Source organism: Cryptomeria japonica, chromosome 11, assembly GCF_030272615.1.
Source record: "Cryptomeria japonica chromosome 11, Sugi_1.0, whole genome shotgun sequence".
Taxonomy (NCBI): Eukaryota; Viridiplantae; Streptophyta; class Pinopsida; order Cupressales; family Cupressaceae; genus Cryptomeria; species Cryptomeria japonica.
The window spans coordinates 223,779,642-223,796,493 of NC_081415.1; the positions used below are offsets into that span (position 1 = coordinate 223,779,642).

At 39.3% G+C, this 16,852-nt stretch overlaps 1 protein-coding gene across 1 annotated transcript in view; it reads right to left on the reverse strand.

Moving 5' to 3' along the window:
- The window catches only part of LOC131063943 (probable LRR receptor-like serine/threonine-protein kinase At1g56130), a 204,411-nt gene that overhangs the window by 96,946 nt on the left and 90,613 nt on the right, over positions 1–16,852 (reverse strand). The window contains exons 9-11 of the mRNA XM_059213963.1: positions 9,846–9,917; positions 9,628–9,699; positions 9,463–9,534 (exon numbers count right to left, since the gene is read on the reverse strand). Coding sequence (XP_059069946.1) covers positions 9,463–9,534; positions 9,628–9,699; positions 9,846–9,917 — 216 coding nt within the window. The remainder of the gene's footprint in view (positions 1–9,462; positions 9,535–9,627; positions 9,700–9,845; positions 9,918–16,852) is intronic.

Consider the following 16,852-nt stretch of genomic DNA (forward strand, 5'->3'; position numbering starts at 1 on the left):
AGTTATCAGCCTCAGATTGATGGACAAACTGAGGTTGTGAACAAGTAGTTAGAAGGTTATCTTAGAAATTATGTGTCAGGGTAGTAGAAGGCTTGGGTGGGATGGCTTCATTTGGGAGAGTATTGTTACAACTATTCCTATCACATGTCGATTGAGATGTCTCCTTTCATAGCCCTGTATGGATATGAGGCACCTAGCTTTGTTGATATGACTTTCGGAGATAGAAGAGTCCCTCAAGTGAGGAATATGTTGCAGCAAAGTCAAGCCATTCTAAGATCTTTGAAGGACAACCTTCAAAATGCACAGAATCAACAGAAGATATATGCTGATTGGTAGTGAGTAAAGCGCACTTTTGAGGTTGGAGATATGGTCTACTTGAGGCTCCAGCCTTACCGACAGTTCACTCTCAATAATAGTGGAGCAGAGACGCTCAAGACCCATTTTTATGGACCATTCAAAGTCACTAGGAGGGTCGGGGAAGTGGTTTACAAGTTGGAGTTACCTGAGAATAGTAAGGTACACAATGTTTTCCATGTGTCATGCCTCAAGAAGGCACTTAAGAACAATGTGGTAGCTTCATCAAATTTACCTCCTTTGGATGAGGAGGGACAGTTGGTTATGATTCCATAGGACATCATTGACTCCAGGGAACGCTATTTGAGGAGGACTCTTAAAGAGTACTTGTTTAAATGGATTAGATTTTGTAGCATCCAGCCTTGCAATTTATTGAGGACAAGCAATCCTGGGGAGGGCGGACTGTAATGTCCCCTTTTTAGCTCTAGATTGTTAGATGGATCTTTAGCCTATTCTAGAAACCCGTAGGCTAATCAGAGACTAAATTAGGGTTTCCATCTTCTAGGTGGATTTCAGAGGGGTGTTTGTAGGAGTTTGACAGTTTGTTTTCTGGATTTTTCCAGGTTTCTTGAGAGCTTTAGAGTGGTATGATATGCATTTCCATCAGAGATGATTTTTAAACTTACTATTTTTAGTAATTTTTGACGGTTTCCTGGATTGTGCTTAAAAAGTGTTTAAGTCACTTACTATTTTTATCAGTACAATACAACACTTGGTTTCTATTTCTGCAAGTCTGGTCTGAGGGGTGGCTTATTTGGTTCTCTTCGAGTCCATTTTTGGAAGGTAATATCTAAAATGATTTTATAAAGTTTTTTTTTGACCCCCATGCCTAGGCTCAATGAATTTAAGTTGTTTTTAAATGATGTTCTCATGTGGTCCTCCAAGTTGGGAATTATTAATATTTTTTATTGTTATTGGTACACATGAAAAGGGAAATAAAATAAAGTTCAAACTTTTAATCCCACATGGCCTAAAGAAGAGGGTTGATTCCTTAAGAAAAGCTATAAAAGAAAGTTTGAGAGGCTCTTTTGGGCATGCTATTATTTTGATAATGAATTCCAAGACTCAGATTCAGCACGGACTCAGCAAGGATGACTGACTCAAGACTCAGCAAAAAATTGGGAAAAACTTGGTAGGACTTGACAAACAACCAATTTCTAGTGAGTCTTGCCTAGAGCGATTTCTTGGAGAGTTCTGAGTCCCTAAGACTCGGCTAGGATCACTTAGCTCAGAACTCGGAGAGTCTTGGCGAGTCCTGGAAATATGATTTTTAGAGACTCTTGCTTTGGGGTTGTGTGCCACCTAGCTTCTTCCAGTTTTGAGTTTGAAAGATAACTCCTAGCTAATTGCGGTGCAACTTCATCTAGAGGTTGCCAAGGTATTCCAATGGAGATTTCAGTTTTGAGTGGCTTTGATGTTTTCTAGTTGGTGTGTGAGTGGTGTTTGTTTTTGGAGTGTAAAAACCCTAGTTGTTGATTCAAGTTTATACTCATACTGTCTAGAGGTTTGGTCTGATTTTTGTGGGTATTAGCTCATTGTCTTCCAAATATTTGGGCACTCCTACGCCCAAGGTTTCATGATTTTTTATGAGGACATTGATTTTTGCTACTAGTCATACCTTTAGTTGGCTATACCATCTTACTTGGTCTGCATTGGGATTCATGCCATCTCCCTAGTTGTTGGTTGGAACTTGGGATTGGATGGAGGTTGGACGCCTAGCCTTTATGGTGTCTTTGCTTTCAGTTTGGGCTATTTTAGAGAAGAATTGAGAGAGATATGATCATTTGAAGCTTTCTTGGGTTTCTGGTTGAAAAAATCAGTTTGCAGCTGTTACATATTGGATTGGGTATCGCTGTCCTAAACTCCTGTTTTTCATCATAATTTATCAACATTGAGTTTGGATTTGTCTCTCTAACTTCTTGAATCATAGTAATAGTGTTTTCTCATGATGCTTCAATGTTCGCCTTATTGTAATTCGTTGATTTAGTAGTACTAAACAACATTCTTTAATTTTCAGATTTTGAAACTAATCTTGTTACTCACTAAACAAGTGGAAGGAACAGGTTCACTGCCAATTTCTTATTTCATTACTTTCCAAAATTTGATATTAGCACTCCCACTGAATAAGGGGTTGAGTTTAGTTTTTGTTTTGCCCACTAAGAAGTGGAAGTGGCTAGTTACACTATCAAGTTTTTCTTTCAATAAGCCTTCAGTTAATCTTTGTAATCTCCATTGAATAAGTGGAAGTGGTTGCTCATACCACCAAAATGTAGTGTTCTTTCCATGTTATATCATATCCTCCCACTGCACAAGTGGTCGAGATGGTTTACTTTTCTTATTGCTAACGCTAATGGATGATAATGTTGTGTTCAAAAATAGAAAAAACTAAGGGGGGTTATTTCAATCTATGATTGGGTTCCCAGCCTCCTTGCATGTGAAGCATAGTTTCTTCTTAGTTCTTGTCAAGTTGCTTTGTCTAGCTGGTTTCTTCTAGAGATTTCCCTTTGGAATGGTGTGTTGAGTTTCTCCTTGGGCTTTGGAATCTCCTTGTAGGGTTTCTTGCTTTTGTTTATTCCAAGGTCCATGTTCCTAGATTTATTTATTGCCTCTTGTAGGGTACTAGGACTGAGGGCCTTCATCCATCCTCTAAGTGGATCCATCAGTCCATCCATGAATAGGACTATGAGGCTCCTTTTGGAGATGTTGATGACAAGGACTGGCACCCTTTGGAACTCCATTATGTAATCATCTATGGATCCCTTTTGTTTGAGTTGTGCCAATTCTTTAAAATGCAGTTCGGGATCTTTTCTATCAAATCTTTCGATGAGTCTTTCCATAAACTCCATATAAGAGGTAATTCTTGCATGACCCATGGTGGTCATTCCATGGTACAACCATTCATGTGCTACTCCATCTAGGTGTAGGGCTGCATACTTGATGGCTTCTTCTTCTGTCATTGGATTTAGTTGGAAGCAGGTATCTAGTTTTTGTACCCATGCCTTGGCTATAGCATTCCCATCATAATATGGGATTTTGAGTTTTGCTACATTCCTCTTTAATTCAGAATAGTTGTCCCAATTGCCTTTCCTTGGTAAATGCCTTATCATCAAATCCATATAATATTTTAATGACATTTTTCTTTGGATCCCTCCGTCTACCCAATCTTGTTGGGATTGATCTTGGAGATCTACTAATGAAGGTCCATCTTCTTCTTGCAGTTCAACACTTGGTGTAAAGGTTGGTAAGATGGGTTGGTAACTCTTCATGGTTGTCCTATGGTTTGGGCTTCCAATGTTTGATTGTCCTTGGATCCCTCGTTGGTTATTACTATTATCATTATTATTTGTTGAGACACTGATAACTATTTGTGTGAGCATGTAAAGTACTTGGGCCATCCTTTGTTGAGTATTTCTATGTTTGATAAAGAATTGATCAATCTTCCTACCAAGATCTTCGTCACCCATGCTTGCTCCTTCTTGTTGTTTGTTTTTGTTGTCTTGGCCTAACTTCTTACGTTGATAAGTTTTTAATTCTTCCATTGAGGATTGGCTGGTATTCTCTTATCACATCTATCAAAGCCAAAGCAATGGAAACTGAAATGCAGGAGGTTAAGCTCAAAAGAATTAAGTCCAGGGCAAATCTTGATTACCGGGGTATGAAGGAAAAGATCAAAAATTCCTTCATACATGTGCATCGTATTGAGGATATATGGGTAGATTTACGTACAGAATTGGAGGTTCTCAAGATGGACTACTATAGGCTTACTGTTGAGCAGGTTATTGATTTGAACTTGGTGGACATTCCACAAGGGATGATTGATGATGGGAATGTGCTTGATCCAGAGTATATTGCACGAAGGGTTGAGGAAGCTCCACTTCCTTTAATCCAATGGTCACACAAAGAGTGCACTTCCATTCTCGAAAGGTTTCAACCTATCTTAGCTAACACCAACACTTGGCTTAAAGGTAATGGTGTTAGACTAACCAAAATCAAGGTTGGAAAAGAAGATGACTCTATGAGGCCTCTTGGACGTAAGTCTGAGATTCAGGTTGACAACAAGGAAGGTGCATCATCTTTAGGCACTAGGATCAAATTGCGGGTTAGTCGGGCGATAGTACTTCCTCCTGAGGAAGCGACAGTTTGTGGGAAAGAGAAGTCTTGACTTCACATTCATGTGATTGATCTTGATGATCCAGAAGAAGGACAACAATCAGACAATGCTCCTAGATCACTAGCTTCAGAGTCACCTTATGAGATTCCCTCCTCAGTTTCTATGGAGTTGCCTTTATCTCCTCCTGACATAGTGGTGGAGGAGTCTCCTTAGAATGTCATCCCCATTTCAATGGTTGAGCCTCCTATTGCTCATCAACAAGAGAGTCTGCTAGAAATCCTCGAGGATACTCCTGCATGCATTCATCTATCAAAGATTGATACCTCTACTTCCAGCTTTGAGCAGTTTATGAAACAAACTTCATGTCCTTTGGTTACTGAGCAAACCATGGTTGCTATCCAGACAGATACTTCCCCTAGGGTGACTATGGTTGTTCAAACAAAAACTACTTCTCCTTTGCTCACAGCTGCTACTGAAGGAGAGTTGATGGCTTTACGTCCATGGCTTAGTTCTTTTACCCAAAAAGGAAGAAGCAAGAAATCTCACCTGATGCCTTTGATTATCAACAACTTAAACAATCTAGGCCCAAGGTTGCTAAAAAGGCCAAGACTATCTCAAGAGTAACTGTTGACAACAACAAGATGAAGGTGGTTGAAATTGTTGAACCTCTTGCAGATAAGCCACTTGATTAAATGTCAGCTGCTGATTACAAAGTCACAAGGGTAGAATTGGGTAAACAAACGCATGAAGTGGTCAAACATGATACCCAGTATTCTGTAGCCTCACTAGTGCAACGGTATGACGAACTTATAGCAAGGAAAGAAAAGATAGAAGAGGAGAACCGACAACTTGTTGCAGCTGTTCATAAAATTACAAAACCTGCTGGTGAAGGGAGTAATCCTACAAGTTCTTCTAGTTCCCAAGAATATATTCTTGGAGTTGAAAGAGCTGCCCAAAAAGTACAAGCATTGGATTCTTGGGTGGATCAACTTCATGATCTATGTGCACAAGTGCTGAAAGACATTTTTCAAATGATGTCTAAGTTGGAGACCATTGAAGAGAAATTGAATCATACCTCCAACACTTTCAAACAGAATCTGGAAAGGGTTGAAGGTAGTTTAACAATCTGGCACACCATGCCCCAACAACAGTTGAGTGTTCTCTAGGAGCATGCCATTATTTCTTCCAGGGTCATGTACTTGGAATTTGAAAAACTTTTGGAGAATAAAGCCCTTGTTCTCAAATCTCTCATTGAGGAGATTGATGATGCAATGAGATTGTGGGGTGAAGTATTCCAAGGTATTGTTTCTCATTGTGAGAAGGCCTCTTGCAACATAATGAGTCAAAATGGAGAGCTGATACCAGAAGAAGAAGTTCTTGCAGATCTACAGATGAGGATTCATAATGAATGGAGGAGCGAACAATTCTCAGCTGCTTCAATTCAGGTTTTGATGAAACATCAAATCTTTTTGCACAAAATCCAGTCCATCTTGGAGAAGAAGGACTCTATGCTTCTCCGATGCCATGATACCATCGTGAAGACCATGATTGTTGCCAAGAACACCCACGAACTGAATCCCGTTGAGCTACGAATGATCATCTAGAAGTTCTAAGGATTCATATCTTCACGTGCTGCAGTAAGTGTTTCTCAACACTTAGTTGCATTTTTCCAGATTTGTAATCTCTTAGTTGTAGTTTTTCTTTTGACAAGTTACATGTAAAAACCTTTTTGTAAATTGCAAGTTAAGTCATTACTTGCACTTTTGTAATTACATGTAAGACAACTACAAGTTGTGTTCAGTTAAGATTGTACTTGGAATAAGTCATAGTTAGTTATTGAATAAGTCTTGGTGGTTGAGAGAATTTCTCAAGTTAGTTGGGATCCTCCCACCTTTTTCTCAAGGCTCCTCTCCTATAAATACTTGAGGGGTTTATTGTAATTTTTATCTTTTAGAAAGCAAGCAAAAACTCAGCTAAATTTGCAGCAAAGAAGTCTTTGAGCTTTTAAGTGTAAATTGAAGAATTGAAAGGAATAGAAGAAAATTGCTCAAGCTTTGAGTCTTTGTGCTACATTCTTGAGTTTGTGTTCCATATTACCTTTCGTGCAAGTGTTTCTTGAGAGCTTAATCGAATCTGATTTGCAGTCTTTGAGCTGCATGTATTGGAGATTAATTTATTTAAAGTGGAAGTTCTATTGAGAAAAACTGTAAGACTTTGTGTTTGCACTTATTCTTAAGAGAGTTTAGAAGTAGATTTTGTGAGATATAGTTGTGAGTCTTTGAGCTCACACTTGTTCTTGCTGTCTTGTGTAGAAAGAATAAGATATTTCAATCTTTGTGTTGTTATAATTTGTTCTTGAAAGCGTTAGTATAGAAAAGGGTAGATAGGACTTCACATAATCAAGACTTTGAGCTTGATATTGTTGTCCCATCCCGAAAGAAGTGATGGAAGTCTTTGAGCTTTCAAGAAATTTTATTTCCTTCCTCTCATTTCATTTCAAAAAGTTGTTACTACTGTTTTATATCAAATTGCTATCACTTTTCTGTGACGAGAAAAGGATATTGGCTTTCTTGAAAGAAGAAAGATTTATGTCCCATCCCATTTTATTTTTAAAGTTGTAGTTAGATAGGGGGAGCCTTCCCTTAATTAGGAGAGTTTTACTCACACACTGTGGTTGAAACCACAATTTTGTATATTTCCCCGAGTGTACAAAATTTTCAACCAACATGCTTCTTATTATGATGATACGCTTCCTTTGTGGATGATCTGCTCATGACCCAATCATCTTATGCATTGTTCTTTCAGAATTTATGTATAGAATGGTATGATTGTGAGCAGGTGTATAGATGGTTGTGGTCATCATACTTGGCAACTATAGAGAATGTGTATCTTCTCTTTTGATGGAAGATCACTTGCTTACTTCAAGGATGCTTGCAAATCTTTATTGTTTATGGTAGATGCTAACTAATTTATTGCAGGTATACAATGAACCATCAGTGAAGCTTTTCTCTTTGGAGGTAATCAATGCTAACATTCTTCTTGCCTATTATTTTGTTTCAATAGATAAGGAGGTTAATGATAAGGAAACCATCTTATTTATAAGACTTCATGGTTTCTAATCTTTATTAAACTATAACTACATAAGGGTTCAGGATTGTCAGCCCTGAACATATATTCATTAAAGGTTAGCTTATTAAGATGGAGACATCACAAAGGGGCATTATCATGTTGATATTCAAGATTTCAAAGGCAAGTATGAGAGTGTTGATGGATCAAAGGTACACAAAAGGTTTGACATTCCTAATGGATTTTCTAATTCTTGCTTCATGGAGACATTGCTATTTGTTGTCATATTGGAAGGCACACCCTTGAGATGGTTGTCATTCATTAATAGTCAGCGATTAAGTCTATCATATCCCTAGTTTTCTGAGTTGGCATAATTCCATCAATTTGCAGCAAGCGGGAGAATTTCCAGATTTGGTTCAAAGGTTTTCATCCTACACATTAATGAATAGTGACTGTTCTATGATGCTGATCATAGAATTATCAGATCTTGTATTGAAGACTGCAGCTGATTGCATGTGTTTGTGTGCACTGGATTGTCACACTAGCACTTGGAGGATGAGGGGAAACCTTGGAAATGTCCCTAAGCCAAACCTTTGCCCTAAAAACTCTTACAAAAGATTCAAGAAATGGTTTGTAAATAAACAAGAAATGTTGACAAAATTAAGTCATCCTTGGGATGGGCGGTCATACCCACTTGAAAAAAGTGAAAAATAAAAAATAAAAAACTCACATCCCTGTGATAAAATAATAAATTAAGACAGCTAGGGAACCCACAACACCCCCACATGCCTCCAATTGGAAATTACTTGTTTAGATTAATGGCATGCATCTAAAACAAAGGACGCGTCAATGTTAAGGCAGCTAGATTTTTTGGTATTTTTATCAGTCATTTTTTGACCAATCAGAACTATTAATAGAGGAATGCCTTTTTGAAAGGATGTCTTTATAAAAGAAAAATAATAATTGCTCTTTATAGGTTCAAACTGAGGCTGAAAGAAAAATAAAACAAAAAAAAATCAGTTCTAAAGTGTGAGCAGCTATTTTTAAAAAAACAGTGCCTAAAATTGGAAGCTTTTTTCCCTTTTAAAATAGTGTTTGTTGTTTATTATTCCAGGAGGATTTTTGGAGATATGATGATGTCTTTTCAAAAGAAGGTACAATGAAATTTTAGAGTAGAAACAATATTCTGAAGAAAGGATTTTTGCAGAATTTCAACTCAAAACAGCAGAATTCCATCATTTATAGCAAGCATGGAGTATCAATATCATAAAATTATGTTTTTTGGAGGCCTCTGTCAGCATGAACATTAGCTAAAAGAACTTGATCTCTCTCAGGATTCACAAAAATCAATTGGAACAAGGCAGAAATTGTCTTAAATCAGCATGTAACACATGCCTTTATCTTGTCCTTACCAAGCTGTTGGAAACATTCTTTTTGTCATATTATCCTTTCTTCCTTTGCTTTATTATACTATGGCGAATTGGTCTTATTGTGCTTTCAAAATGTGGCTTTTCTCCTTATTTGGAATCCAATGTGGACTCACTCTTTACCATATATGTTGTTGCATTTCTGCACTATTGATTTTTACATTATTATTGTAAATGACAGATTTCTTTGTAAACCATGAAAAATGTAGTTATTCTACCAGGTTAACCCTATAGGTAGAAACATTAAAATTTTTTGGTGTCTTATGGCATAAGCCAGTCTGTCTCAGCGATTTACTTATGTAGGTAGCTGAGTATATGTAGTAATTTTTTCCCTACCCCAGGTATACTGTAAGAAATCAGTCTAAATGTTCTTTTGAATGTAATGAAACTAAAGTTACTGTGTCTGAATTTTCAGATTATCAGTGAGAAAAAATGACCATGCTAAATAAAGGATAAAAAGAAAGAACAAATAAAACAATGTGGCATAATGCAACATTCGCTTACAAGTATGTCAATTTACTCAATTCTGCAACATATGAAGGGATTTCGCCAGAAATCTTGTTGTTTCTAAGGACTCTGCACAACAATAATATGTTAGCAAATACTATGTAATAAACAAATAGCAAAAAAAACAAAACTTTCCATTCAGGTGCGAGTTATTTTACTTACAGATCAGTTAAATCCTCTAAGCCTTTTAAGAATGTCAATGATGTGACACCTGAAGTTAAGTCACTTATTCTCCTGCTAGAATAAAAATACACAAAACGGCTTAAAAAAATGGAGTTATGAGTCCAATTCATGATTTTATTTACTTGTTGCATTTTAATATCAAGTAAACAAAGATAGGATGAGCACAAACACCAAAAATTAGACAAACCAACACATACAGCTTTTGCAAAGAGGTTAAGTTGGAGAAGCTTGAAGGAATTGGACCCTCAAGAGCAGTTCCCTGAAACTTCCTGTATAGATAATTGGTCAACATATTTACGCAAATCAATAGAATAGAAACAGATTGGACATTAAAAGAGTAGCCCCATCAAAATCCAAATGAAGTTGAGAACAGTTTCTTTTGTGCCCTCTTATGAAGCCTTCATTTCAAAATGCAATCCTCAGTATAATGCAAGGCAATTTTCTCATTCAGTTATATTATTACCTCAATGACAGGAAATTAATCTACAATCAAGTTCTTCCATAAATTAAAGGTTCTAAATTAGATTGGCAATTAAAATTTTAGTTAGGTTGTCACTAGATACAGACAAAATGTTAGGGTACAATGTACCAACAAATCACCATTTGAATTGCTAATACTTCCATAACAATTTTTTTCTAATCAAAGTAAGAAGTAGATAAATTTAAAGTCCCTTAAGCTAAATTGAAGAACAACACCAAGAAACCTTGTCTTCAAATGGGCAGAGGGTATACTTGCAAAAGGTATGTTTTTACTATTTAAGTTAAATTAAGAATAATATGTGCTCATTTTGTGGCATATTCACAAGTGAATGAGAAAACATGGTATTTTAAAAAATTTGGCACTCACTACCAGTTTGACATTATAGTAATTTTGTAGTTGGATCGCACAGCAGAAAACAAGGTTCACAATTACCGCAGAAAAATTGAGTCTAGGAGAACTCTAATATCTATAAACAAATGTTGATGAAGTTGTCACATCAAGGAAATAGTGTGTAATGTCCCCTTCCTTGTGATGTTGCATTTAGTGGTGCGTTGGCCTATCCCGGAGACCCATAGGCTATGTGGAAAGGTGAATTAAGGATGGGTTAGCCGCCTGTATGTTTGTAATTCAGTTTTGTCCTCCTACTGAGCAAGTGGTTGAGTGATATTGTCCTCCCGCTGAGATATGCGGTTGAGTGATAGTTTATTTAAAAGTCCTCTCGCTGCATAAGTAGTAGAGTGATTTGGTTCTAATATGCTTTGGTGCCTTGGTTGGTTTACCGCCAAGTTTGTGTTCTTCATCCCGCTGAAAAGTGGAAGGGGCTGGCTTGCCGCCCAATTTTGTAATTGCATTGTAATTTCCAGTGGATTAGAAAGCTAACGAACCCCTTATCACCGTATGCTCTCACCTTCCCACATTGGGCTCTTGGTGATTAGAAAGTGGAAGGGTTACCTTTCAGTGGCATTGGAATTATATTTCCTAACTTTAACGGATGCATTGTAGTGTTGTTATGCTTGAAATCCAAAAAAAAAAAGAGGGAATTTTACAATGGTATCATAGTTGGTTTATCTTGCCAGCCTATGAAGTTAAGGTAAACAGAGTTCTCCATGAGTGACAGAGACATCCGCTACTACAAGAAAGAACAAAGACGCCAACAGTATCAGATTCCTGCAATGCCTCCTGAAGAGACTTTTTCAGAAGTCTTGAGAAACGGAGATAAGGAAGTTGATTCAGTGGACTCAGCAGTTTCAATGGGGGAAGAATTTTTGGACAGAGTGAAACAGCTATGGCTGTAAAGAAAATAGAGAAGAAATTTGACACCAAATGATAGCCACCTTTAGGCAGAGTGCTGGAGGAGGGCATAATCAAGATCCAAATCAGAATATGAGTGGTAATAATGGTAGTACTTCCAGCAACTCCGGTGGTAATGGAAATGGTAGCAACAATGGCAGCCATGGTAATGGAATGCCTGTTGGATCGGTGACTAGACCATTGCAACTTGTTTTCCATCCAAGGGAAACACCGCCTCCTGAAGTAGAAGTTCCTGTAGCTGAGGAGATTCGGGCCAGCTTTGTGGAGTATGCAGCATTTCCCCAAGAGATTCGAAATGATATGTCTCTTGACCAATACATGAATCAAAAGAAGAGAAGGGAAGGGAGATATGATAATCGTTACTCCACTCCCAGGGATTTTCAACAGGCCCTTGGGAAGGTCACTCTAGCACACTTCGATGGAAGCAATGTGAGCACGGCTAGATCTTGGGTGCAGAATTTGGACAACTACTTGTCCTTGAGACCCATGCCCGAAGAAGAGGCCATCAAGTTCGCCACCTTGCACCTAGATGGAGTTGCTCATGAATGGCGGTATCATGGGTTGATCACCCTTGGTCACAACTTGATCCATACCTATGCTGAATTCACCGACAAGCTGATAGAAAGATTTGATACCAAGGATCTGGAGGCGAAGTTTAGAGAGCTATCACAACTCAAACAGCAGGGTTCTATGGACACCTTCATAACTAAATTTCAGAATCTTTCAGTTATGGTTAGTAGTATCTCAAAGAAAAGAATGGTGGTCCTGTTCACTGAAGGACTTGAAGAACCATTGAGAGGTTGGGTAAAAGCCTTTGACCCGCCCACCTTGGCTGATGCAATCAAGAAGGCTAGAAGCATGGAGTTGGCTGCCCCTAAGTCTAAATTTTAGTCAAAGCCTTTCCCATTTCATAAAGACAAGAAGAAATTTTCTAATTAGCCTAAGAAGTTCCCTCCCTAGATGGATGATGAGCTCCGTCAAGAACTTCGGAGGAAGAATTTGTGTTACTCATGTAAGGAACCTTAGGTTCCGGGTCATAGATGCCATGGAAAGGGTAATACTCGGCAAATGGAAGCATGTTCAGTTGATGGATCAGATTCTGAAAATTTAGAACAGCAGCTTGATTCAGAGGAAAGTGAGTATGAAGAGGCTCCAGAAGGACCTGGAAGTGATCAAGATGATAAGGGTATAGTTGCCCAACTCTCTAGCTTCCACAAGAATGAATCATTCGGAGTTCAAGGAGCATTGGGAGAGCATCGACTTGTTGCGCTAATTGATACAAGAGCAACTCACAACTTCATTGATGCTACGATTGTTGCCAAGAGAGGTCTTATCACGAATGATGTTGAAGACTTCAAGGTCATGGTGGCTGATGGATCAACAATTTGTTGTAAACGGATGGTGTTGAACATGTCAATGAAGCTTGGTAATTATGAAGTCAAGGATGACTTCTATGTTGTCAATATTGGAGGGACCGATGATGTGGTCCTAGGCACTCAGTGGCTGCGATCTCTTGGTGAGATCACTCTTAACTTGCAAACCATGGAGTTAAAGTTCATGGTTGAAGGGAAGAAGGTGGTTTTGCGAGGAATGTCTAATGGGGGTCCTTGGATTGTATCCTTGAAGAGGATGGAGAGGCTGATCCGTCATAACAAAGTAGAGTGGGCAGCAGAATGTGTGTTAATGCCATCAAACCCATTAGAAGACAAGGGCAGCTACACTACTAATATTCAAACTCTAATCACAGACAAGAGCAAGGTCTTTGGAAATCCACCACTTAAAAGATCTCCTGAGTATATGGTCATGCCATCCCACTAATCTGAAGAAAGGAGAAGCTATCCTTAAGACATTCAGGCTTTGATTTCAAAGAGGAGCATGGTGTTTGAGACTCCACCCTCAGGTAGGCCACCTGAGCGCGGTATTGAACACATCATTGAGTTGGAAGACGGTACTAAGCCTATCATGATTACTCCTTACCATTATCCAAAGAAGCAGAAGGATGAGATTGAGAAAGCCATTAAAGAGCTCCTAGACATGGGTTACATTAGGCCAAGCAAGAGCCCCTTTGCTTCAGCTGTTGTATTGGTGAAGAAGGATGGGACCATGCGTATGTGTGTGGATTACCGAGCCTTAAATCAGAAAACCATCAAGAATAGGTACCCCATTTCAAGGATTGATGATCTCATTGATGAGCTGCATGGTGTCGTGTACTTCTCCAAGCTAGATCTCAGATCGGGCTACCATCAAATGAGAATGAGGGCTTCTAATGTGGAGAAGACTGCTTTCACATGCCACTTTGGGCATTTCGAATTTCTAGTCATGCCTTTTGGTTTGACTAATGCTCCAACCACATTTCAGTCCTGCATGAACAGAATCTTTCAGAAGTAGTTGAGGAAGTTTGTGCTCATATTCTTCGATGACATTCTCATCTTCAGTAAGTCTTGGAAGGAGCACTTCCAACACTTAGATGAAATTCTTAGCATTCTGGAGTTTGAATCATTGTTTGCCAAAGAATCTAAGTGTGAGTTTGGAATGAGGGAGTTGCTCTACTTGGGGCACATCATCAGTGCAAAGGGTGTGAAGGTGGATCCCAAAAAGATTAGAGCTATCCTTGATTGGCCACCACCTAAGAACATAACTCATTTGAAAGGATTCTTGGGTCTATGCGGTTTTTACAGGAGGTTTGTTAAGGGTTATTCTTAGTTGGGTGCCCCCCTCACAGATCTCACTAAGAAAGGAGCCTTTGAGTGGTCTGCAAAGGCACAAATAGTGTTTGATCAGTTTAAGGAAATCATGAGCTCATGCTCGGTTTTGGCCTTACCAAATTTCACAAAGCCTTTTGAACTGCAATGTGATGCGTCAGGGGAAGGTGTTGGTGCAGTTTTTATGCAAGACAAGCACCCTATTGTCTTTGAAAGTAGAAAGCTGACAGGGCCTGAAAGACTATATTCAATCTATGACAAGGAGATTGTTGCCATAATGCATGCCCTTGCGAAATTCAAGCAGTACCTGGTGGGAAGTAGGTTCGTTGTTAAGATTGATCATAACAATCTTAAGCATTTCATGCACCAGAAAGATTTGAATGAAAGGCAACAGAAGTGGGTTAGTAAGCTTCAGGTTTATGACTTCAACATTGAGTATGTGAAAGGGAAGAACAACATAGTGGTAGATGCCCTTTCATAGAGACCCCACCTAAGCTCTATATGTGAGCTTACTGCTGATTGGAGGGACCTATTGCTTGCTAATTATGCCAAAAATCAGTTTGCAACCAGCATTGTTGAAGGCACTTTTCATGATGAAAAGTACAGTTTTGTTGATGGATTGATTTTGTATAAGGGAAGGATCCTTTTTCTACCTGAATCGAAGTTGAAGGAGAAGGTCTTGCAGACGTTTCACAACATTCCCCTTGCTGGCCACCAAGAGTTTTTCAAGATTTACAAGCAGATCTGAGAGAGATTCTCTTGGAAAGGGTTGAAGAGAGATGTCTTGAAGTGCCTTAGGGAATACCATACTTGTCAGAAGAATAAAGATGAACAAACAGCACCCACTGGTTTATTGCAACCATTGCCAATTCCCAGTCAAAAATGGGAAAGTGTCTCTATGGATTTCATCACTGGGTTGCCAAAGGCTAGTGGGAAGCATTATATTGTGAGTGATAGAGAAAACAAGTTTCTAAGCTCCTTCTGGCAAGAGATTTTCAGATTATGTGGTACTGTGCTAACCCCAAGCACGAGTTACCATCCCCAGACAGATGGACAAACAGAGATAGTAAATAAGTGGTTAGAGGGTTACTTGAGGAACTACGTTTCAGATTAGTAGAAGGCTTGGGTAAGATGGCTACATCTTGGTGAATACTGCTACAATTCCACTTATCACATGTCCATTAGGATGCCTCCTTTCATGGCAATTTACGGTTATGAGGCCCCTAGATTTGCTGATTTGGTGTTTGGACTGCATAGTTCCGTGACTCGCCATGACTCTCCAAAACTCGGCGAGTCACAGGCCGAGTCACCCTCGGCGAGTCCTAGGTGGCTCGGACTCAGCAAGCCTGACTCGAGACTCGCTCTAGGCAAAAACCACTAGAAATTGGTTTCCTTGCCGAGTTCTGCTGAGTTTTTGCCGAGTTGTGTCGATTTTTTGTCGAGTCCCGAGTCGGGTCAGCCTTGCCGAGTCCACGCCGAGTCTGAGTCTCGTTTCTTTGGTTTGGAGATAGTAGAGCACCTCAAGCTAGGGATATGGTTCAGCAGTGTCAGGACATTTTTAAGACATTGAAGGACAACCTCCAGATTGCACAGAATCGGTAGAAATTGAATGCTGATCAGCAGCATATTGAGCTCTCATTTGAGCATTTGAGGTATGGTCTACCTAATACTTCAGCCCTTCAGACAGTCTACTCTCAAGAGGAGTGGAGCGGAAAAACTCAAGCCACGTTTTTATGGTCCATTCAGGGTCATTAGGAGAGTGGGAGTTGTGTCTTACGAGTTGGAGCTACCAGTGAGTAGCCGAGTACATAATGTCTTCCACGTGTCACGCCTCAAAAAGGCGCTTGGGAACAATGTGATAGTCTCTCTTGATTTGCCTCCTTTGGATGAAGAGGGAGAATTGGTGTTAGTTCCCGAGGCCATCCTTGATGTTAGGGAACGATTGTTGAGGAGGAGAACCATCTGAGAGTATTTGGTTAAGTGGAAGGACTTACCGGTGGAGGATGCTACTTGGGAGAATGAGGAGGTTTTACAGCATCTTGTCTTGCGATTGATTGAGGACAAGCAATTTTGGCAAGGGCGGATTGTAATGTCCCCTTCCTTGTGATGTTGCATTCAGTGGTCCATTGGCCTATCCCGAAGACCCATAGGCTATGTGGAAAGGTGAATTAAGGGTTCCCATGTTCCTTGGAGTTCCGACCAGACTTGTTAGGGGTGGAATGTGAACTTACTATTTTTAGTAAGTTAGGGTTTGGCTGTCAGGATGGTACAGAGTTGCTAAGCTTGCCAGGCTCTTTCTCTGGTTGTGAAGAAAACTGTAATGTCCCCTTCTCATTGATGACTTTCCAGTGGTCCATTAGCCTATTCTGGATACCCATAGGCTAGGTGTAATGAAGAATGAGGGTCCAACATTGATGAGACGAGGACTTACTATTTTTAGTAAGTCAGGGAATGGCTATTTTAGTGATACTGTCCTACTGAGCTCTCCATGCTCTGTCACTGGGCACAATGATCATGCTTTTCAGAGCCTTAGTTTTTGACTTACTATTTTTAATAAGTGGCAGTGTGGCATAATTCTATTTCTGGCAGGGGACAAGGTCCTAATCCTGCAGCAGTTCAGTGGTCTTCCTGACTCAGTTTCATCCTAGTTTTGGCAGTAATCAGTATAGGAGTCATATGTGACACAATTAAATATTATTTCCTTATCCTA